Genomic DNA, 23,166 nt, shown 5'->3' on the forward strand with positions numbered 1-23,166 from the left:
TTCAACCCATTATTCCTGTTTGGCCCCTGATGTGAGCTGAAACAATGAGCTTTGATTCAGCATAATGCTGTTTTAAAAGAAGAAGAAATCTATGAAAGCAACAAGTCTGGTCCTCCTCCTTCAAGCAACAAGAAAAATATGTCCAGCTTTGTCCTTTTAATTGTGGCACCAGAGTGTTTTAATTAGGGCTGTCAATTGATTCATATTTAATCGCAAATTAATTGCACATTTTTTTTATCTGTTCAAAATGTATCTTAAAGGGAGATTTGTCAAGTATTTAATACTCTTATCAACATGGGAGTGGACAAATATGCTGCTTAATGCAAATGTATGTATATATTTATTATTAAAAATCAATTAACAACACAAAACAATGACAAATATTGTCCAGAAACCCTCACAGGTACTGCATTTAGCATCAAACATATGCTCAAATCATAACATGGCAAACTGCAGCCCAACAGGCAACAACAGCTGTCAGTGTGTCAGTGTGCTGACTTGACTATGACTTGCCCCAAACTGCATGTGATTATCATAAAGTGGGCATGTCTGTAAAGGGGAGACTCATAGAACCCATTTACATTCACATATCTTGAGGTCAGAGGTCAAGGGACCCCTTTGACAATGGCCATGACAGTTTTTCCTCACCAAAATGTAGCGCAAGGTTGGGGAGTTATTTATCCTCCTTCTTGACAAGCTAGGATTCTAAGTTTTCTAGTTTTCTATGATACCAGTATCTTCACTCTAGCTTTATAGCTGAGCCCGCTACAACCTTAAAATTGCAAGTTGCGTTAATGCCTTAAAGAAATTAGTGGCATTAAAACAAATTTGCCTTAAGGCGTTATTATTGCATTAACTTGGACAGTCCTAGTTTTGGTGTATTTCAATCAGGACCTTTGGTGTAATATATATATATATATATATTCTAAACACCCTGTTTTGCATCATGCAGCACTCACTCTTTACTGGCACTGAATGGGAGATCTTGTTTTTGCCCTGTGGGTCGGTATGTGCCGAGTTGCCACCTAGTTGATTGTATTCGTAAAATTTCTCTTTAGTATCTTTTCAGATCATCTTTTTCTGCTTTGGAAACACAAACCCTCGAATAGGATTCCATGTGTTGACGCTCCACACATGAACACTGGAGCCCCACACCTCACCAAACAATGCCAGACGTCAGTCCTCTCAGATTACCCCTGTGGGAGCTCTCCGGTCCAGGATTTTGAATGGCTTTGATAGTGAGGTCCGCTTTGTGCCAGTGCGAGGCTCACTTCCCTGGAGAAAGAATCACAAGTCAAACTACACAACAGTAGCTAATGGCAAGTAATGATCTAATAAGGCAGAGGAATGGGATTTATGATAGTGGCCAGAGCATAATAATGAATATCCCTCCCTGGCGTGTTTGTCTTTTGTGTCACCAGCTTAGAAACTCCCCAAATGGCATCCCATTTCAAATGAATAACTAAATACCATTTGGAATGTGCACGTCTTTCAGCCGGTGTTAACGTCCCGCTGAGAACAATGGAACCAGCTTGACAGCTGAAACACAAATGCCATATGATACCTTTGCATTTCCTCAATGTAAACATGAGAAGTTTATGTCAGTGTAAAGGTGTTTGTACACTATTTTGATACTTCAGTCCTTCAGTCTTTGTCTCAACCAAGAGATGGCCACAAACTCTTGGTATAAAGTCTACATGGGTAAATGTAAACCTTATGTTATGGAACTTTTTGAGTGAGAGAAGGAGGGGCAGCAGCTGAGCCATCATCATATGACAGCTCCTCCCACGCAGAGCAAACACCTCCCTCCAGCTGTAGTTCCTAGTCCCTCTCAGAGAGCCGCACAGTCAGATGCAGATAGCCATAGGTTGCTCTCCCACTGGAGCACAACAACTCAGGAGTGACTGCATCTGAATGAGGACACGGTCTCTACCTGTTAATCATCAGCGTGGTGCAGACATTTACTCCAGTCATTTATTGCAGACATTTGACTGACACCCTCTGCCTCTATCTGCTTGTGCATCTCCATTTTTGGAGCACTTTTGGCCTCTCTGAGTCAGACCTGATCAGTTACAGGGCAGCATGTTTTCAGTGCCAGAAAAAATTAACTTTGATCAAATCCTCTGTCAAATTGGAGGCTTTGGGAAGTTCCAGAAGATCTTGTATGTATGGATCTGCCTACCTCAGATCTTTCTGGCGTTCCACATGCTGGTCTCTGTCTTCACTGGGGCCGTTCCTCCGTATCTATGCCGCCCCTCGAGGCCTTCGGCGGGCGCTCCGTCCTCTTTGAACTACAACTTCAGCCGTCTGGTCGCCCCTGATGGCCGGCCTGAGCTGTCCTGCGTGTTTCCCTTGAACCACAGCGGTGCTGCAGCTCTTGGTGATGAACACCCTACTGGGAGATGCCAGGGGGGGTGGGAGTACAGCACCGAGACCTTCCAAAGCACTATAGTAACTGAGGTGAGTGGAAAACCAACTGGCAGCCTCTCAATTCAGGATTTGAATTTACTGAAAATCTATGTTTTCACCAGATGTGTTTGAGGACTCCATGCAGGTAAGGAATGTGGAGGGGCTTGGCTGTTTTATGGTGACACCTGAGACATGTAAACACAGTGAGGTTTTCAGAAATGGACTCCTGCAGCGCAGGCATCTTCCGGCCTGCCCACACACCCTGTTGTGTTTTGTAACACTGAGGGGTGGGCAGCCGGAGCTGTTACATGCCCAAAATGATGTGATTGGACAAAGCAGTTGGAAATGTGACGGTTCAGCTACAGGCAGATCTGCAGTTGATTTAGAAATTTCTGGAAGTTGGCCAGTCCTCCAGTATAGCCTTTGATGGGAAAATGAGCGGCGCTCTATAATGTCCCAGCTGTGAATAATTTAAGAACCCTTAACTCTCGGGTGCCATCGGAACTATTTGTGCTCTAAAACTATTCAACCTTAAAGCAGCAGCGGGTAGAAATGGAGCAAATATGATTTTAAAAAAAGTTATTTTTATAAAACGATCACTATATCCTGGCAGTAATTCATGAGACAGGGAATCTGAAAAAAAAATCAGGCGCCTCTGTGTCCTCCGGTGCTCCTAACAGCATTTGCAAGATTTCACTGACCGGAGGAAAACAAGCAGTAAGAGCTGATCTGGAGTCTGCCGTCCAGTTGCCGTCTCTGAGCAGCTGTCAATCACTCGCGAACACCAATCAAACGGTCAAACTAGGTAGCGCAGATCAAATATGAATCAATATTCTGTCACTGTAATGCCTATTTCTCTCCTCAAATGTTTTCAGAATCATCTTGTAGTGTACTGTTTAGCTGTAAAATGAGAAAGTTTGTGACCCGGCAGCCATGTTGAGATCAGTTGAGGAAATACCAAGCACCGCCCACCAACCGGAGCACAGCCAATAGAAACCCTTTCTCTTTCTGAAATGACCTGTGATTGGCCAAAGTCTTTTGGTCTCCCGTCGCTGTCGCTCGATATAACTGTCGTCATATTTTCTCAATCTAGCTAGTTTGGGCTTAGCGTCACTTGACAATATGGACTGACTCAAATATTTCTCCATGCTCGTCAACTAGCTAGCTAGCTGTTGGGTTCATGACAGATTGACGTGTTGTGTCACAATCATATCCGAGTTTCTATTGGCCCAAAGCTAACGTGGGTGGTAGTAATGGACACAATATGCTTGTTCTATTGTTGCAAATGGTCCCCATCTGTAGATATGCAACTTTTAATGATACAGCACAATTTTTATAATTTATAGCCAATTATTTCGCGGACCCCCTGACAGAGTCCCGCTTTGAGAAACACTGTTGTAAATGGATCTCCAACAGAGCAGATCTTTAATGTACAGCCTCAAGAACAAAGGCTGCATGTTGTAATGTAAACATCTGTTTAGTGCTTGAAGTGGGGGAAAAAATAAGTACCAGTACTCCCCCTATTCACATGTTGGCGTGTGTATCCGCCGGTATCAGCAACATCTTGCTCCTATTTATTTATTGGATTATTTTTATACTTGGGTTACGCATCTTCTATAGTAGGCCTATAATATTCCTCCACCAAGAAAAATGTTAAGGTTTCTGACTCAAAACTGCAATTTTACATCATTTTGGACCATTATTATTAAAAGCTTAAAGACAAAACTTCCTATAGTTGAATAATTATTTTATTATTTGCACATATCAGCCTTCGTCTGAACATTGAATTCTTCTGGAAATGTTTGCCCTGTAAAATCATATTCTGTAAATCAAAAGAGCAGATTCAGAAAGCTTTTAAATAATGTTCCATTGATTATATGTGTTCACAACTAAAACAAGTTATGACGAACAGGTCACTAATTATTTTACAAAAGGGTCGTGAAGGACTGTATTGTGTTGATAAATTACAGCAGCGTCGTTCTCACCTCCTTCTCCTGTGGCGTGCGTGGGCTCGTCTAGATGCTTTCCACATTGGTTACACATTGTTTACAGCTTATGAGGACCGGCACAAAAACGCTGGTGCTGCGACGTGTGATCATGGATCTCCCAGAGAACCTGATATGGAGAGGGCGGAGAAGACCGGCCTAATGGTGGTGTAATAAGAAATATCAGGGAGAACCTACTCACTATGAGTCATCCTCTGAGGAACACAAATGTTCACTGTTAATTCCATGGAGATCCGGCTTTTTGAGTTTTTGAGAGTCCTTGGTGTGGGCCAAAACGTTTAGGTGTTTGGACCACACCTGGCACTAAAAGAAAGGTCAGGGGGTCACAAAAACGAATGGAATGGAATTACCCTCTGGGTAAGATGAATATACGGACCAAAATTCATGGCAATCTGGATAGTAGTTGTGAGGTGTTGCCACACTTGATTTTCAGGATTTAGTTCTCAGACTGAGCAGGTAAATGAAAAATGTTTTCATTGAAATACTTGTCTGTGCTTCTTGCAGTGGGACCTGGTCTGTGATAGTGCCAGCCTGAACACCTTGGGCTCCTCCATGTACATGTTTGGCCTCCTAGTTGGAGCTCCTGTGTTTGGGAGCTTAGCTGATAAGTAAGTTTTTTTGACACCCATCCATCTTCAGAGCACGATTTAATAGATGATTCCTTACTACTTAGGATCTGTCTTATGCATTACTTTCTAGAACTGTTACTCTTAATTCATCATGTGCTGTCTTAGAATTATGCATCAGCACAACATTCAAGTTTTGTTTCACATGGAATGAATTGTCTTGACTTGTTCCAGGTACGGTCGCAGGATCATCATTCTCATTAGCCTGGCCATCCAGGCCGTCTTTGGGGTTGCCGCTGCTTTCGCCCCCAATTTCTACGTCTACATCGCGCTTCGCTTTGTAGTTGGAACATCCATCTCTGGAGTCATCATGAATGCCTTTGTCCTAGGTCAGTGTCTCGCCAGAGAGAAGTTTGAAAAAAAGGCAGTCTGTTTTAAAATGTTTGAATACTGTAACTCTATTTTGTGTGTAGAGTGCTCCAGGGATGACGTATTTTTGTAGGCCAACCAGGAAGTTAGCATCGCCCTGGTTCCCTCCACAAAAAGCCAATGGGATTGTTCTATTGGGTTTTGGATTATTACAGAAAATAAACTCTGTGGTAAACACACGTTTATGATACTTGCACGTTTTGGTCAGCAAGATAATCTCGACAAATGAACACCACTTTTATGATTTTTTAAGTGTGAATGCAATCGTCAGAAGTAAAAAGCTAACGTTACGCTATAAAAGAACTACACCACGGTCGCATGAGCGCAAGTATACACAACGAGGCTGTAAAGGAGGACGAGTCGGCGTGATGACGTTTAGTAGTCTCATTTAGCCACTTGTTAGCAACCGTCTTTTTGAAGACACATAATGGCTTCAAAATTCCCAAATGGGATATTCAGGGACACATTTTCTATCGTAGTACAAAACGTTAAAATCTCTTCAGCTTGTGTTAACCACAGACCTTATTTCAGGCATCTAACTAAAAACACATTGACTTCCAGACGAGGGAACAGGAAGTGATAAAATGCTAACTCATTTCCGGATTTAGGACTCAATCCTGGAGCACTCTATAGAGATGGATGAATATACCAGGGTTAAAAAAAAAAATCTTAAAGGAACAGTCCACTGATTTTCCCCCAAAGGCCTTACTAGTAATGAGAAATTCTACTAATTCTGTGAAAACAGTTGTATAATGTCTTCTGTGGCTCTGGACGAGCTTTGTTAAGTCTGAGGAAACAACCCTGATGGTGGCTTATTATGGACTGGACTGGGCTACATAATTCTATATGTAGTTTGTTAAATAGTTATATGTACATACAGTATGACGTGTAATTCATGTGTCCCTGTCCTGATTGTGTCTCATACAGGCACAGAATGGACAGGATCCAAGCAGCGGATGTTGGCCGGCATAATCACCGACTACTTTTTCGGCTTTGGCTACATTCTGCTGGCCGGAGTGGCGTACCTCATAAGAGACTGGCGTAAACTGCAGCTGGCTATCTCAGCGCCCAGTTTCCTCTTCATCGTTTACATCTGGTGGGTGAGCAGCAGCGTGACCCAGATTTGATGCAGTGTAGTATTGTCGGCCAGTATCTTCAAACTCAATCACAGGCAGCCTGGGTTGTGTTGTGCTTTGTTAAAGTCTATGATGGAGATCCCTTTTCATCCCCCTATGACTGAAAACAGAATGTGTAGCGAATGCTCCACGTCATGCATGTTTGGTGCCAAATTCCTCTACTTTTAGTGTGGCAGTAAGGGGAAAATGTAAAGACCTACTTTGAGGAGAATCCCTCTGTGTGCCTCTTGCTTTAAATCTTACTTAAAGTTAAGTGAGATTTTATTTCTAAAGCACCTTTTGAAACAAAGTTACAAAGTGCTTCACAGAACACGGATACAGAAAAATAAGAAACCTACATGTACAGCGATATAAAGAAAGGTCACTTATACAAAAAAACAGGATTTGTGATGTTCCAAAGTTGGAAAAAGCATGTTAGGACAGGTTTGTTTATGTGTGGGTCAAAGTTCAAATTTTAGACAAGGATTACAATCAGGTTTCTTGTGGAGGGTTTGTCAGGGTCAGAGACATACTTATCAGGACCAATAAGAAGAACCTTGTTTTGACTGAATTTAGCTGAAGGAAATTAAGTGCCATCCATTGCTTTATAGCAGCCAGACTACACACACACTCACCTAAACATACAACAAAGAGCAATATCTGTCTGAGGATAACTAATAATAATTAATAATGAATATGAATAATGTGGGATTATTCATTATTTAATGAGCTATTTTGTGATTTATACTTTATTATTACATACTTATACATAAAAAATATAAAAAAACAAAGCATTCAAATAGTGATTTGGATGTTGAATACCATGGCAACGGTCGAAGCTTCGAAGCATTCGGGTCAGTCCTAAATACCAACCATGTCGTTTGGCTTTAACTGAAAAATACAGCTGCGTATCATCAGCGTAGCAGTGGTGAGAGATGCATGTTGAGCGAATAAAACGGTGTCAAAAGTGAAATCAGGTAAAATCCAATAAAACCAGCCAAGATCGGTGAGAGAGTTGTCCCTCGAGTGGGGTAGCTAGCATTAACAACGAGCAGCGTTACCTATGTGTCTATGTTGACATGAAGGAAGAAAGCACTCATTTTTACTTGTCAAACAAACCTGAATAATGGCTGCATTAAGTTTTTAAGTGTTATCCTTTTTCTTGCTATAATAAATCAATTCATCCACAGTGTGAAATGTCTATGAAAGTGTTTTTTAAGTAGGTCACCTGAGCAATTTGTCTTTACATTTTTAGGGTGTTGCCAAAGTCAGCTCGCTGGTTAATGGCCAATAACAGAAAGGAGGAAGCATGGGAACTGATCCAGAAAGCAGCAAAGATGAATGGGAAACCGCTCATCAAAGATTTGGAGATGTGCCAGGTAGAGATGCAACATTTTTTTATTATTTATATTTACTAGTCTATAGGTATCTTTGATTCAATCTTTTCAAAATGTCAACAATAATTACGAATACCCATCACAGCTAGAACTGAAGTTGTAAGCCTCTACAGAAAATGACACAAATACAAGCAAAAGGTAGCATTGATTAATTAATCATGATTTGTAGCAGCCTAGTCGGCACGAAATTTGTTGCCATTGTACGTTTTCTGCAAACCACGGATACCTTGATTGCGTTTTGTTTTCTTTTAATGTGGACTTTTCTGCATTCAAGTAGAGCAATTGACGTATTACAACAAGTGACGCGCAGAGTAAGTGACATATGGAGCGGCCATTATTAAAGGTTATGGGGTATAAGGAGTATAAAGAGCAAGAAAGTCCACAGGGGGTGGTGGATGGATCCAACAAACACAGGACTTTCACCCAAGACACTGCTGTGCCAACGCTGTGTTTACACTTGTTGCGTAACCCCCAGTCAATGCGCAGGGTGTGTACAGTGGGGAAATCTGAGGTCTGAGAAGTGAAGCCAATGCTGAAGTGCCTTAAACTTGCATTCTCTCTAACAGCCAGCAGGGGGCGACTCCTCTGGTTACAAAAAGAAGTCTGATTGTATAGAAGTCTATGAGAAAATGAGCCCTACTTCCCACTTGATTTATTACCTCAGTAAACATTGTAAACATGAGTTTATGGTCTCAATCGCTAGTTTCAAGTCTTCTTCAATACAGCATGATGTTCATTTAGTAAATTATGGTCCCATTTAGAGTCAAATAGACCATAAAGCAGGGGATGCTTTAGGGCGTGGCTACCTTTTTAATTGACAGGCCACAAACCAGTGGCTGACGTCACGGTGACTACGATCCTTCTTATGTACAGTCTATGATTGTTAGATTTGTTAGATTTGCTTACATGAGAAAGTCCACTAATGCCGGTTGTTAGTTATTTACACTAGTTGCGTTTTTCGGTTGTTACGTTCTTATTTTAACACAAACCATGAGCTTTTTTCTAACCTTAACCAAGTAGTTTTGTTGCCTAAACCTAACCAATCGTTTCACAACGTTAACCACGTGGCATTGTGCGTTTCTGCAAGTGTAATACGAGGCTGATATGAAACGTATTTATGAAACATATATCTTTGCCGAATAAGTGCTGAATAGCTCCTCTTCCTTTAGTAGCAGTGAGAGTGTACTAACTGCATGACATCACTCTGAATTAACCATTATTACTTTGCATAACTGTTTCCATAAGTCAGTATCATTTATACATGCAAACTACTTCAGCAGTGCTGTGTTTTGTCACTTTATTCCCCTAACTCCAAAGTCTCTTACTCCCTGTTTCACCAGATCTATAACATTGAGGAGAAAACTGAGGTGAAGAAAAAATACTCATTCGTAGACCTTATTCGAACCCCAAAAATGAGGAAGCAGTCCTTGATCGTTTTTTATCTCTGGTGAGTATGAGCAGAGCATTCCCTTTCTCTTTATATCCGTGTTTATATCTGAATCTGAAAATACATTCTTGTCTCTCCAGCATTTTTGGCCTTATGTCCATGTAAAGCCAACATCTGACACACAAAAAAGCTCTACAGAGTTGATACAGTTTGGCAACGTAGGGTAGAACGCCACTGGTCTGATAACTGGGCCAAGCTGTACTGAACAGTACTACAAGTGTGCTCACAATAGATATACTCTGGGATCAGTTCAAGAGGTCTGTCTACTCAGCAGTAATTGTTATCCTGTAGTGCCACAGTATGACTTTTTTATTTGTAATTTTTAGTGTTTTATAATGACACACCCAAACAGCAGAACTCCGTAGTCCCTGTGTGTAACCTGAGGGACACTTAGAGTTTTGTTGCCCTCCCACATTGCCCTGTTCACACCTGGCATTAACATGCGTCCTGAGTGATCCGATCACAAGTGGACAGCTCTAACCCATCTGTTCACTCCTGGCCACTTGTGATCCGATCTCACTTCCCCGCTCTATATGCAAACAAACACGTAGTAAACACACGGCTAATACAGCAGACGTTCTGACGTAATATTACATGAATGTCCGTAGTGATATCCTACATATTGGTGAATTTGGGTACATTTTATTAACATCAAAATAAAAAATTATTGTACCGGCGGTCCACGGGGACATCCGTGGTACAGACAGCAGGGTACAGAGCTTCAGAGAGCCGGGGAGGAGAGAGAGCGAGCGATTAGGTGTCAGCTCCGTACAAAGCAGCAGACAAAAACACCGACACATCAGCGACAGTATGATAATAATGCACTTCCCGTGACTAGTCTGATAGTCTGTAGATATGTAGCCTAGAGATTGTTACAGGAATGAGTCCTAAAACCCAGAAATTAGTTAGCATTCCAGCACTTCCTGTTCCCTCGTCTGGAAGTCAATGGGTTTTTAGTTAGATGCCTGAAATAAGGTCTGTGGTTAACACAAGCTGAAAAGATTTTAATGTTTTGTTATATGACATAAAATTCATCAATAAATATTCCACTTTTTGAAGCCTATATGTGTCTTAAAGAAGGCGGTTGCTAACTGTGATGGAATATTTGATACACGAGTTAACTTATAGGAAGGAAAAGGCCCTCGAGCTGATGATGTCTTACACAGAAGGTTTATTGAAGCTTGATCAAGGAACAATTGTCAGGTCTCCACATTGAGGTGCTCTCTGCGTGAAGGCCTCACAACTCTGCCCTTCCTCCCTGGTGCTCAGTGTCTTACCCTTATCATGTTTTGACTTACTCCGTTCCTCTGGCATCTCTGACCCTGGTTGCCCCAGCGACTGGCTCTACGGTCGCCACTACAGACACAGCTGTGCAGATAACGGTGGCTCCTCTAGACAGGACTCCAACCCAATAATGTCAACAGAGGGACACTCTGACAAACACTCTGACCTCCCGACCAAGAAGAGAGGAATTAATAGAAAATTCCATCACACTAACAAGTGGCTAAATGAGACTACTAAACGTCATCACGCCGACTCGTCCTCCTTTACAGCCTTGTTGTGTATACTCGCGCTCATGCGACCGTGGCATAGTTTGTTTAAGCCTAACGTTAGCATTTTACTTCTGGCGATTGCATTCATACTTAAAAAATCATAAAAGTTGTGTTAATTTGTGAAGATTATCTTGCTGAACAAAATGTGTAAGTATTATAAACGTCTGTTTACCACAGAGTTTATTTTCTGCAGTAATCCAAAACCCAATGGAACAATCCCATTGGCTTTTTGTCGAGGGAACCAGGGCAATGCTAACTTCCTGGTTGGCCTACAAAAATATGTCATCCCTGGAGCATAAGACAGAACACAGTAGATCACAGAAGCCGTTTCCATGCCGCGAGGCAGACAAGCGCTTGCGTCTGCCTGTCTTGTCACCTGAGGTGAGCAGTGAGACCTTACGGTCTGTGAAATCTTGCAGATGCCGTTAGGAGCACCAGAGGACACAGAGACACATGATTTTTGTCAGATGACCTGTTTCATGTTCTACTGTCAGGATATAGCGACAGTTTTATAAAAAAAATACTTTTTTTAATTATATTTGCTCCAATCTTGCCTACTTCAGCTTTAACGGACCAGTGTGTAACAATTAGAGGGATCTATTGGCAGAAATGGAATATAATATTAATAAGGTTTTTCTTTAGTGTATAATGGAATATAATTGGAGTATTATACGGCCTACTATAGAAGATGCATAACCCAAGTATAATAATAGCAATAGACCACAACTGAATATGACTGACACAGTAAGAAATAATTAATAAATAGGAATAAGTTGCAAGAGATTGCTGATAGGGGCCGACACACACGCACACACACACACACACACACACACACACACACACACACACACACACACACACACACACTCTCACACACACACACTAACATGTGAATAAGAGGAGTACCGGCACTTATTTTGTTTCTACTTCAAGCACTGCCTGTGTGAGTTTGTGCATGTGCAGGCTTCCCTGTTAAAAGTGTCTTTATTCCTTCTTCAAGCTCTAGTCTACATTAAAACAAATGTTATTTGCCATGGCAACGGTAAAACTTGCTTCAGTGGTAAATTGCAAATATGATCATAACAGTTCAGTGTGAGTTTTTTTTTTTTTTATAAACCCTGTATGTGTTTTAGTGTTTGCAGTTAACTTTAGGTTGGGAGTAAAACTTTTTCTTTCTTCCACAAAAAAACAAACACTTTTTTACAAAACCTGAGAAAAACAGAACAGCAAACTAATAACCAGACTAGCTGTTGAATAATATAAATTATTAAATATTAAAGAGGTTCATTTATCAAAGCAGACAGGTTTAATAACCACGCAGATCTCCAAACTGTCTTGCTGAATTTGTATCAGCATGTAAACTTTGTAACCAGAGGAGTGGACATCCCTGACCTGGCTTAAACAAACATCTGACACTCCTACAAGGCCATCCCCCGCCCCCACCTCAGGCTACTCTTACCATGTCTCTGTGATACTAACTCCTCTTTACAGACCAGTTGTTAAACGGGTTAAACTGGTTTTGAAGCAGACCAGAGTGGCCGGCTGGAAGCTACCTCAGCCCTACAAGACCTCAGTGGTGTGGGGACAACCATCTTCACCTCAACGTCAGCAAAACAAAGGAAATACTAATCGATCCTCAGCACCCCGTTATCATCCGTGCCCAAACAGTTGAAGTAGTTGACAGTGTTAAATACCTCGGAGTGACTCTGGACAATAAACTCAGGTTTGACCAACACACCAATGACATTAAAAAAAGGAGCCACCAAAGACTATCAGTCATCCGTAAACTTAAAGGACTTTATGTTGCCCCCCCCATCTCCTCCTACTGCTGTACCAGAGCATCATCCAGCCCATCCTACTCTACTGTTCTACCGGCTTTTTAACATGTTAGCCGTCACTAACCGGCCAAAACGCACACGCATAACCAACAATGCTGCCTGGATAATTGGTCTCCCCACACCCAACCTCACAGAACTAAACAACAAATGCATCGTACGCATTGCAATCTCAATAGCACAGGACATCACACACCCACTCAATCACCACTTTACCATAATGCCCGGCTCCGGGCACCGGTACAGAACACTGAGGAGCAATGGGGCTCGCTTTGGGAAAAGCTTGATACCGACAGTCATAGCCGCCTTAAACAACAGGCGTCGCTGAATAGGCCTGAGTGTGTACTGCCTTCTGTCTTTTTCTGTTGTTGTGTGTGTGTGTTGGTGTCTGACAAGTGCAGTGCTGTGGAAAAGAATTTCCACCTGTGGGGACAAATGTTCAAGGAAGCTGCCACCTATGAACATGTACTGTTCAAAGCCATGAACGACACGCCCACCAGGAAGTCTGCACAATCATCCCCCAAGAGCTGCTGTGGAAGTTGGGTCCCCTGGGCCTGAACACCTCCCTTTGTAACTGTATTCTGGACTCTCTCACAGAGAAACCAGATAGTACGCATCGGGAACATCCCCTCCAGCCGGAGAACGTGTATTTCTAAGAAGTGAAAGTCAATTGTTGGTTCTATTGCAACATCAACGCCCAGCAGGGTGACCACCAGGTGTTGAGATCTAGTCTCACCTGTCTGCTGAATACAGGGACAGTGCTTTGGTTATATGATGAAGAACGAGGTTACACATCTATATGAAGGGCATTAAACTGTCCTCCAAAATGATGCTATATTTCTACTTCTTCCTACCTGTCTCAGGTTCGCCAACGTGCTCGTGTACTACGGCCTGTCTCTCAACATTTCTGACTTTGGAATGAACATCTATTTGACCCAGATGATCTTTGGCCTGGTAGAGATGCCTGCACGCACCATCACCCTGTTCACCCTCAACCGCTCCCGCAAGATCTCCCAGCTAGCCTTTCTGACTGTGGGCGGCACGGCCTGCCTGCTGACCATCTTCATCCCCAATGGTATGGACATGCATGCTCATGTACAGCTCAGCTGCATCCTGTAGACCTCCTCTCAGATTGTCCAAACAGGAAAATTAAAGAGGCAGTAGGCAGAATATTTTTTGGCATCAATGGGCAAAAATTCCATAATAACCTTTCAGCATATTGTAATTCAAGTGAAAACTAATCTTCTGCACCTCCTCATGGCTCTGATTTCAGGCTGCACAACAACCACAATAATAAACAACAGCTATAAGTAGTAATACAAATAAGATTAAACAATAATCAATACCAGTGGATATGATAGTGATAATAGAAATATCAGTAATAATAATAGAAATATAACTACTACTAATAATAAAAAGGCTGATAATGATGATAGGAGTAGTGGGTCTCAAGCAGGCAGCAGACGCAACCACAATCCAGGTGTAACCCCGATCCATGGATACTTGCGAGAAGAGAAAGCACAAAGACTCCGGGGAAGAAATCAAGTTAGTAACATGCATGAATGGGATATGAATATATACAGAAGGAGAAGAAGAGAGGAGCTCAGTGTTTCATAGGAAGTCCCCCGGTAGTCTAGGCCTATAGCAGCATAACTAGGGGCTGGTCCAAGGCAGCCTGAGCCAGCCTTTGACCAGCCCTAACTATAAGCGTTATCAAAGAGGAAAGTTTTAAGTCTAAAATGTGGAGAGGGTGTCTGCATCTTGGACTGAAACTGGGAGCTGGTTCCACAGAAGAGTGAGCTTGATAGCTGAAGGCTATTTTACAGCTAAACAGTACACTACAAGATGTTTCAGAAAACATTTGAGGAGAGAAATAGGCATTACAGTAACAGAATATTGATTCATATTTGATCAGCGCTGCCTAGTTTGACCGTTTGATCGGAGTTTGCGAGTGATTGACAGCTGCTCAGAGACGGCAAGGCTTCAGATCAGCTCTGATTGGTTGTTTTCTTCCGGTCTGTGAAATCTTGCAGATGCCATTAGGAGCACCGGAGGAACATGATTTTTCTTTTTCAGATTACCTGTCTCATGTACTACTGAATAGTGACCGTTCTATAAAAATAACTTTTTTTAATCATATTTACTCCAACCTGCCTACTGCTGTTTTAACACCAGCCAATAAAGGTGGTACATTTTTGCTGTGGCTGGTGACTCTAATCTATTCTAAAAATGTAGTTGGCAGATGGGAAATATGCTGGTTTTCATGTTCTATATTTTCTCCATGTTTCCAGTCTGTGTCAGAAGCTTCCCCCTCACTTTTCTTTGCCCTCTCCTCTAGAACTGTCCGCCATTAAAACCGTGCTGGCCATGATTGGGAAATTCGGGATCACAGCCTCTCTTTCCATTATTTACGTCTACTCAGCTGAAGTGTTCCCCACTGTCATCAGGTGAGTGTTTCCCTCCCAAACTCTCCTGTGTGTTCCTGACTAAAAAAGCTTCCCAAGAAGCTTCCTGAGCGTCCTGATCCTGTCCTGGATGTCCCTGTATGGCGTAGGACATGCTGTACGACGTTCAGTGGTTTATCACCCTGTGGTACATGCTGAAATGAAGCCAGCTATATAGTAATCGAGGCTTGATGCCATAAAAGCCATTTGACTCAAAGCAATCAGCCGTCTATACTTATTGTCTGGTGTGCAAAGGACTTTATGGAACATAGATAACGTTTTGGTAGCTTGTCTTGATTTTACAATGCTGTCCATTTATCACGGAGCACTCCAAGTCTCTATCTTAGTTATTGTTATTCACACGTATCTGTGTCCTCAGCAGACTCAGGCAGAAGGAGACTGTCTGCATAACTGAGCAGCTGCTGTTAAATGTGCAGTGTTAAAGAGTTTGACTCCCTCAGAGCGCAAGATAACACAGTGTACATACAGTCCAATGCCAGCCAGAATGCTTTATAGTACAGCTGATGTCCATATTTGTGATATGTATTAGCTAAGGGCTGTCAGAGTTAACGCAAATTCATTTTAACGCCACTAATTTCTTTAACACAGCTTGTGATTTTTAGGTTGTAGCCTAAGGAATCCGTTGGTACCAACCATGTCATGGAAGCTTGTCGCGAATGAGGCTAAATAACGCTCCAAACTTGCGCTACATTTTGGTGAGGAAAAACTGGGATGACCATTTTCAAAGGGATCCCTTGACCTCTGACCTCAAGATATGTGAATGTAAATGGGTTCTATGGGTACCCACGAGTCTCCCCTTTACAGACACGCCCTATTTATGATAATCACATGCAGTTTGGGGGCAAGTCATAGTCAAGTCAGCACACTGACACACTGACAGCTGTTGTTGCCTGTTGGGCTGCAGTTTGCAATGTTATGATTTGAGCATATTTGTTTATGCTAAATGCAGTACCTGTGAGGGTTTCTGGACAATATCTGTCATTGTTTTGTGTTGTTAATTGATTTCCAATAATGAATATATACACACATTTAAATATAGAAGCATATTTGCCCACTCCCATGTTGATAAGCGTATTAAATACTTGAAAAATCTCCCTATAAGGTACATTTTGAACAGATAAAAAATGTATGATTCATTTACGATTAATCACAACTATACATTTTAATTGTTTGACAGCCCTAGTCCCAGTTTGTCAGGTCGAGGAGTATTGTGTAATGCTCAGATAAGTGGTTGTAAAAATGTTAATATGTAAAAAGATCAAGATACTTTTATTGTCATTGTAGGCATACAACGAAATGACATTTAGTGACTTTCAGTGAACAGCAGCAATAGAACGAGATAACAAGACAATAACATAAAAACAAGAAGGATAAAAACACCTAATAAAAGATGCTGATGACTGATTCTGCTATAGCCTTGTTACTTAGACGACTAGCATACACTGTTCAAGTTTTGGAAGCGCAGTTCCCACAATCCTCTGTGCAGTTTTTACCACCCGGACAAAGTCTTTCTGGCTCTCAGCAGTGCAGCTGGCATACCACACACTGGCACAGTAGCAGACGATACTTTCTATGGTGCTTCTGTAAAAGTTTATTAGGAGCTGAGAGGGAAGTTTAGCCTGGCCCAAACCCAGTGTCCCCCCCTAAGCCCTTAAACCCTGAACCTTCAGGTACTTGACTGACGTCACCTGGTAAATAGTGTGAGAGGCTGCGAGGGCTTGTAATGGTATAAATATGACAATAGGACAGCACTTTGCTGCGACATATCATGTTACCTTGACGATGCCAATTGTGGGTTTTTATAGTTTACGTTTTTTACTGCCTATTTGAACGTCTTCCAGGCTCTTGCCTTACGAGACTAGAGGTAACTGTCAAAAAAAATCTAACTTCATTAAGCAAAATTAAATCCTTAAATCATTAAAATGTTAATGTTTCTGTGTAAATTGAAATACTCCTGGCTGAACGCCGATGTGCCGGCCTCATTGTTTACCTTTTTTTTTTTTTATACCTCCAGGCTTCCCCTGGTAACCGTGGTAGCCCTGTGTTTAACGTCACAACGTTAATTATTGTGGGTAATTCCCTCAGGCAGAGTCTGCAGAAATAAGGACTTACGGAAAGTTTTCATAAAGGGACTCACAATGTCAGCGAGAGAGGCTTGAGGATTTGACAGTGGGACTGATTTGACAGCACTAAACCCTCACAGACTTTGCGGGAATGCGCCTCAAAGTCTGTGAGTCAGAGTGTGGACTTTGGGAGGGACTGGGCCCCTGGTTGAGCTTTCTTCACCATGTGGGAGGTGTTAAGGGTCCATTATAGATCTTTACAAAAACACTGGAAACATGATTAAACAACTCAAGTCACTGGACATGATGTTTAGCAAGTCAGAGGATATTACAGGAATGGCAACAAGTCTACTTAATCATTCAGTCCTGGAGGCTCAGTAGCCTTTAAAGTGAAGATCCAAAATGTTTCTCGTTTTCTAAGTCTATCGCCACCTCTTCTATGGTTAGGTATGACTTTGAAACAAAGATATTCAATTTGCTATCACATTAGACAAAGAAAAGCAGCACATCTTCATGATTGAGAAGCTAGAAGTAGGTCATGTTAGGTCAGTTTAGATTGAAGGATTGCATAAGCAATGAATTGATTATCAAAATAGTTGCTGATAAATTTTCTGTACATCGACCAGTGTTTATGTGCATATTAGGGCTGTCGGTCGATTAAAATATTTAGTTGCGATTAATCCGCAAATTAATCACACATTTTTGATCTGTTCAAAATGTACCTTAAAGGGAGATTTATCAAGTATTTAATACTCTTATCAACATGGGAGAGGGCAAATATGCTTCTTTATTTAAATGTATGTATATATTTATTATTGGAAATCAATTAACAACACAAAACAATGACAGATATTGTCCAGAAACCCTCACAGGTACTGCATTTAGCATAAAGAAATATGCTCAAATCATAACATGGCAAACTGCAGCCCAACAGGCAACAACAGCTGTCAGTGTGTCAGTGTGCTGACTTGACTATGACTTGCCCCAAACTGCATGTGATTATCATAAAGTGGGCATGTCTGTAAAGGGGAGACTCGTGGGTACCCATAGAACCCATTTTCATTCACATATCTTTTGGTCAGAGGTCAAGGGACCCCTTTGAAAATGGCCATGCCAGTTTTTCCTTGCCAAAATTGAGCATAAGTTTGGAGCGTTATTTAGCCTCCTTGGTGACAAGCTACTTTTACATGGTTGGTACCAATGGATTCCTTATGTTTGTAGTTTAATATAATGCCAGTATCTTCATTCTAGCTTTAAAACCCCAAAATCCCAAGTTGCATCAATGCATTAAAGAAATTAGTGGCATTAAAATGAATTTACGTTAATGCGTAACAGCCCTAGTGCATATTATAATGTGTCCATGTTAACAAATGTTCTACACACGTTCTATCAGACCGAGATCAACACAGGTCAAAGATTTCTTTGCCTTTTAGGTTCTGACTCTCTTTGTCCGTCCCTCACAGACAGAATGGGATCGGTATCAGCTCCATGTGCGCCCGGACTGGAGGGGTCCTGGCTCCCATGCTGTACCTTCTGAGGAACATCAGTCCCCAGGCTCCCATGGTTCTCTGTGGCTTGTGCCCTCTGCTGGGCTCTGGCCTCACCCTGCTGCTACCTGAGACCGCCAACAAGCCCCTGCCTGACACCATCGAAGACATAGAGGGACCCGACCTCAGGTGTGACACCACCACCAACAACAACACAGATAGATGTATTTGTCCAGGTTTTGAGGTATCTGTCTCTGAGATATCTGTCTCTGCCCCTAAAACAATAGAGATGAATAGAGATTGTTTGTGGAGTTTAGCTACTACACTATGAAACAATTGTTTTTTGGTAGGAAGTTGTATATCAACCAAAATAATGGTCAAATGTTTGGATATTAGAACACGACACATTTTGCTTTTTATCTCGCCTATTTTCTCTGAAGAAACTCTGAATGTTTTTGCTCATGGTAGCTAGCTGAGTGGGTGATGAGAGTTCAAGGTAATCACTGCAAGAATAGTCTCTAATAGTTTTTAAATTATTGGGGCTGTCAATTAATTAAATTATTTAATCACAAATCAATCACACATTTTTTATCTGTTCAAAATGTATCTTAAAGGGAGATTTGTCATTAACTCAGCAACAAAAAACACTCTTTAACAAGTTGAGTTTCCATCTTTTCTCTTTCAGCGAGGAGTATGGCGGTGTGAAGCCAGTCGTCTTTGAGACCCCTCCGTGGAAAACGGACGTCGGCTGCGGCATCAGGATGGACTGATGTACAGCAGCAGCTTCGGTTTAACCTCACATCTCATGAGGCAGTCAGTATTTTTCAGGACTTTTCCAAAAAGGCAAACGTCTGTGCTTCCAGTTGAAGTCCAGATTAGACTTTGTTTTTATAGGTCTTCTTTGCCAGATATCCAGATTCTGAACAGTTATCCATCAGTTTGTGTGTAAGTATTTTTACCCTTTTTCACTTCTCTTTTGTACAAGTTTGTTTTTATACGACATCTATGCATTTATTCCAGTGTGTTAAATATCATTATCTTATTTTATTTTGTCAGTGGAATTAAAATAACTCACTTTATGTAATGTTAAGAATGAAATGTACTCCATACGCTAGTAGGTATGACAATACAAATGACAGTCTCAGTCCTCAAGGAGCCATTATAGCTAGAAACTGGTGAATCTGGTTAAACTGGTGCCGTGGTGTATGTGCAAAACCTAATGAAAATGTTAAATAAAGGAGGCAGCTTCATCCGCTTACATAGCACCTATTTGCTGCAGTAACTCACGCAAGAAGTCCAGGAAACACATTTTCGTACACAACACTTGAAATGACTGAAATGAGTGTGATTTACCAGAGAATGTTTCAGGCCTTAAAGCTGCATTCATTCATTATTTGTGGTCACTTGGGGGGCAGCAGAGCAAGCTGGAAGCACAACATTGGCGAAGTGATGATACACTCTATAAAGATTTTGCTGAAAATCCGCAGCCTGCTGTTGCTGGAAATGATATTGGTGAGAGGAATTATGGGTGAAAACCAAAACGATAAGCTTGAAGATTCTAAAAGACAACAGTTTGGACCTCACTGATGCTCTTGTGGGAGCAAATCCCTTCAGCAGGTTCAACAACTGGTGGACAGACTGAAACTAGAAGAGTGGAAGCTGTTATAGCAGCACATTGATGAACATTGTTTGGGAACTGTTTCTTTTCTCATCTTGTTTGTGTTCTGGAAGTTGGTGCAACGTGCTACATGTAGCGTACATCCTTCTGTGGGCGGCAAGGTGCTCCTTGTCTCTTATGCCAACACACTCCTCCACAACTGTCGGCTTACTATGAGGTGATACACTCCCAAATAAAACACTTCTCTGTTGGGATGCTTGTCTCTGAGACCCGATCAACTTTACTGTTTATCCGAGGCTGTAGCAGGTTTTTTATAGAGTGATGGTATGGATATCATATGAAACTAGAAAACCTAAAGAATCCATTGGTACCAACCATGTCGAGAAGGAGGCTGAATAACACTCCAAAGTTATGTAAAATTTGGCGAGAAAAAACTGCCATGGCCATTTTCAAAAGAGTCCCTTGACCTCTGACCTCCAGATATGTGAATGAAAATGGGTTCTATGGGTACCCACGAGTCTCCCCTTTACAGACATGCCCACTTTATGATAATCACATGCAGTTTGGGGCAAAAACAATGCAGTTATTTGAATGATTATCACTGTAAAGCTGAGACTCTTGTGGATCCAATGAGCCCAACTGTATTCATGTGTGATGATGTTAGTCCCCATATGAGACATTTCATTGCAGTGAGACCATTTTTTGAAACTTGACCTCTCTGTATAAAATGACCTGTGGTGACCTCTAGGATACTCACAGCCTCATGAAACTTTACAAACACAAACTAGAGACCTAGAGCATTCAGAGGATGGATGGCTTTCCTAGCTAGATTGACAATACGGGGGTTTCTGAGCAGTTTACACAACAGAAGTGCTCACCATGTAATCACTGAAAAATGCAATTCTAGCAGAAATCTCTCTAAATGTCTTTGATACCAAATCACAGCATGGCTTTTTCTACGGTGTTCCTCAAGGTCTTGGTGTCTTAATGTGGTATTTTGGAGGGATTATTGATCATTTTTATTAATTCTCGAGTGGTAAAAAAATGGTTAAATTTAGCACCAAATCTGTGTAACAAATGGTATCAACCCAAAAATTGCTGCAACAACTAATGAGACATAATAGAGTATGGGGATGGACATCATATACTTCTATTATAATGTTCTAAGCCTGTATACACTTTTACAATTTATTTTAATTATTTAATTCATTAATGAATTCATGTTTATTTCTGATTTATGACTAGAACAACTTGACACACAGTGCTGAGCTGCATATCAAATGAATCTTCAGCCAGTGAAAGCTCATTAAACTAACTGTCCCGGTACCAGTATTATCAGGAACCATTATAATCATTATTATTATCTAGGGCTGTCAAAGTTAACCGATATAACGTGTTGGTTTTAACGCCACTTATTACTTTAACGCATTAACGCAATTTAGGATTTTTAGGTTGTAGCGGGCTCAGTTTTAAACTTAAGGAATCCACTGGTACCAAACATGTCATGCTAGCTTATCGCGAAGGACGTTAAAACATAAATGCTGAATCTTGCTGGTGTACAGTGAGTATTACAGCTCATCAACTACTACTTGAAATAGGGATTTAAGTAAAAATGTCTAAATGTTTGACTTGGCTCTTACATGTTGTCTTTTTCTTGTTATGTGAAATCATTGTATTGATGCATCTGTATACTTTTACATTTCAATACAGAGACTTTGCAGAACCAAAGTCTGTGAGTCAAATTGCTGTGAAAAGTGTTTTTATTGACTTTATTTGCACAATAAAGATTTGTTAGCAGAATTTCTGCAGTACCCTTCTGTTACACAAGCACTGTTGTGGGAAAAGGCTCAAATGAATTATGAGAAGTTGACAGCAGGATGTGAGTCTGCTAGCAGCTAATGTGTTAATGACTTAAGAACAGGTGGGAAAAAAAGTTTTCCCAGGATAATCTTACTAAGTTCCTTTATTTATTTATTTATTTATTTATTTATTTTATCGGGATCATTTTCTCTGTATTTGTTGTAATATTCAGGAACACATATTGTGTGTTAGGTTTTATAAATTAAAACTCACCTGGAAGAAAACATGAATGCTTTTAGTCCTATTTAGAACATGCAGTAGTGGTGCACGTAAGCCTCTTGTGGCAGAAATTAGTATTACAATAACAAACACTTAGAAAAAATTAGCCTGAAAAAAAAAAATCACCCACCAAAACTTTTAATTTCACCTGTTTTCACAGATGATTGTTAGGTATTGACCTCCAATGGTTAAGGTTTGGTATTGACCTCCAGTGGTTAAGGTTAGGTATTGACCTCCAATGGTTGAGGTTAGGCATTGACCTCCAATGGTTGAGGTTAGGCATTGACCTCCAATGGTTAAGGTTAGGTATTGACCTCCAGTGGTTGAGGTTAGGTATTGACCTCAAAGACTTAAGGTTAGGTATTGACCTCAAATAGTTAAGGTTAGGTATTGACCTCAAATAGTTAAGGTTAGGTATTGACCTCAAATAGTTAAGGTTAGGTATTGACCTCAAATAGTTAAGGTTAGGTATTGACCTCAAATAGTTAAGGTTAGGTATTGACCTCCAATGGTTAAGGTTAGGTATTGACCTCCAGTGGTTAAGGTTAGGTATTGACCTCAAATATTTAAGGTTAGGTATTGACCTCAAATAGTTAAGGTTAGGTATTGACCTCAAAGACTTAAGGTTAGGTATTGACCTCCAATGGTTAAGGTTAGGTATTGACCTCCAGTGGTTAAGGTTAGGTATTGACCTCCA

At 41.1% G+C, this 23,166-nt stretch overlaps 1 protein-coding gene across 1 annotated transcript; it reads left to right on the forward strand.

Moving 5' to 3' along the window:
- Positions 1 to 978: 978 nt before the first annotated feature.
- Positions 979 to 20,840, forward strand: si:dkey-119m7.4 (uncharacterized protein LOC560629 homolog). The gene is made up of 10 exons (XM_037751589.1): positions 979 to 2,460; positions 4,920 to 5,023; positions 5,216 to 5,370; positions 6,338 to 6,506; positions 7,781 to 7,904; positions 9,263 to 9,369; positions 13,621 to 13,832; positions 15,096 to 15,204; positions 18,749 to 18,961; positions 19,458 to 20,840. Exons 1-10 carry the CDS (start codon positions 2,083 to 2,085, stop codon positions 19,540 to 19,542), a joined length of 1,656 nt encoding a protein of 551 aa, XP_037607517.1. The 5' UTR covers positions 979 to 2,082; the 3' UTR covers positions 19,543 to 20,840.
- Positions 20,841 to 23,166: the final 2,326 nt, after the last annotated feature.

The sequence above is a fragment of the Sebastes umbrosus genome, chromosome 18 (assembly GCF_015220745.1).
Source record: "Sebastes umbrosus isolate fSebUmb1 chromosome 18, fSebUmb1.pri, whole genome shotgun sequence".
NCBI classification, from domain to species: domain Eukaryota; kingdom Metazoa; phylum Chordata; class Actinopteri; order Perciformes; family Sebastidae; genus Sebastes; species Sebastes umbrosus.

Coding starts and splice junctions, on each gene's coding strand:
- si:dkey-119m7.4 (XM_037751589.1), top strand. CDS start 2,083: ATGTTTTCAGTGCCAGAAAAAATTAACTTTGATCAAATCCTCTGTCAA. Junction 7,905..9,262: donor AAGATTTGGAGATGTGCCAG/GTAGAGATGCAA, acceptor CTGTTTCACCAG/ATCTATAACATTGAGGAGAA. Junction 15,205..18,748: donor GTGTTCCCCACTGTCATCAG/GTGAGTGTTTCC, acceptor CGTCCCTCACAG/ACAGAATGGGATCGGTATCA.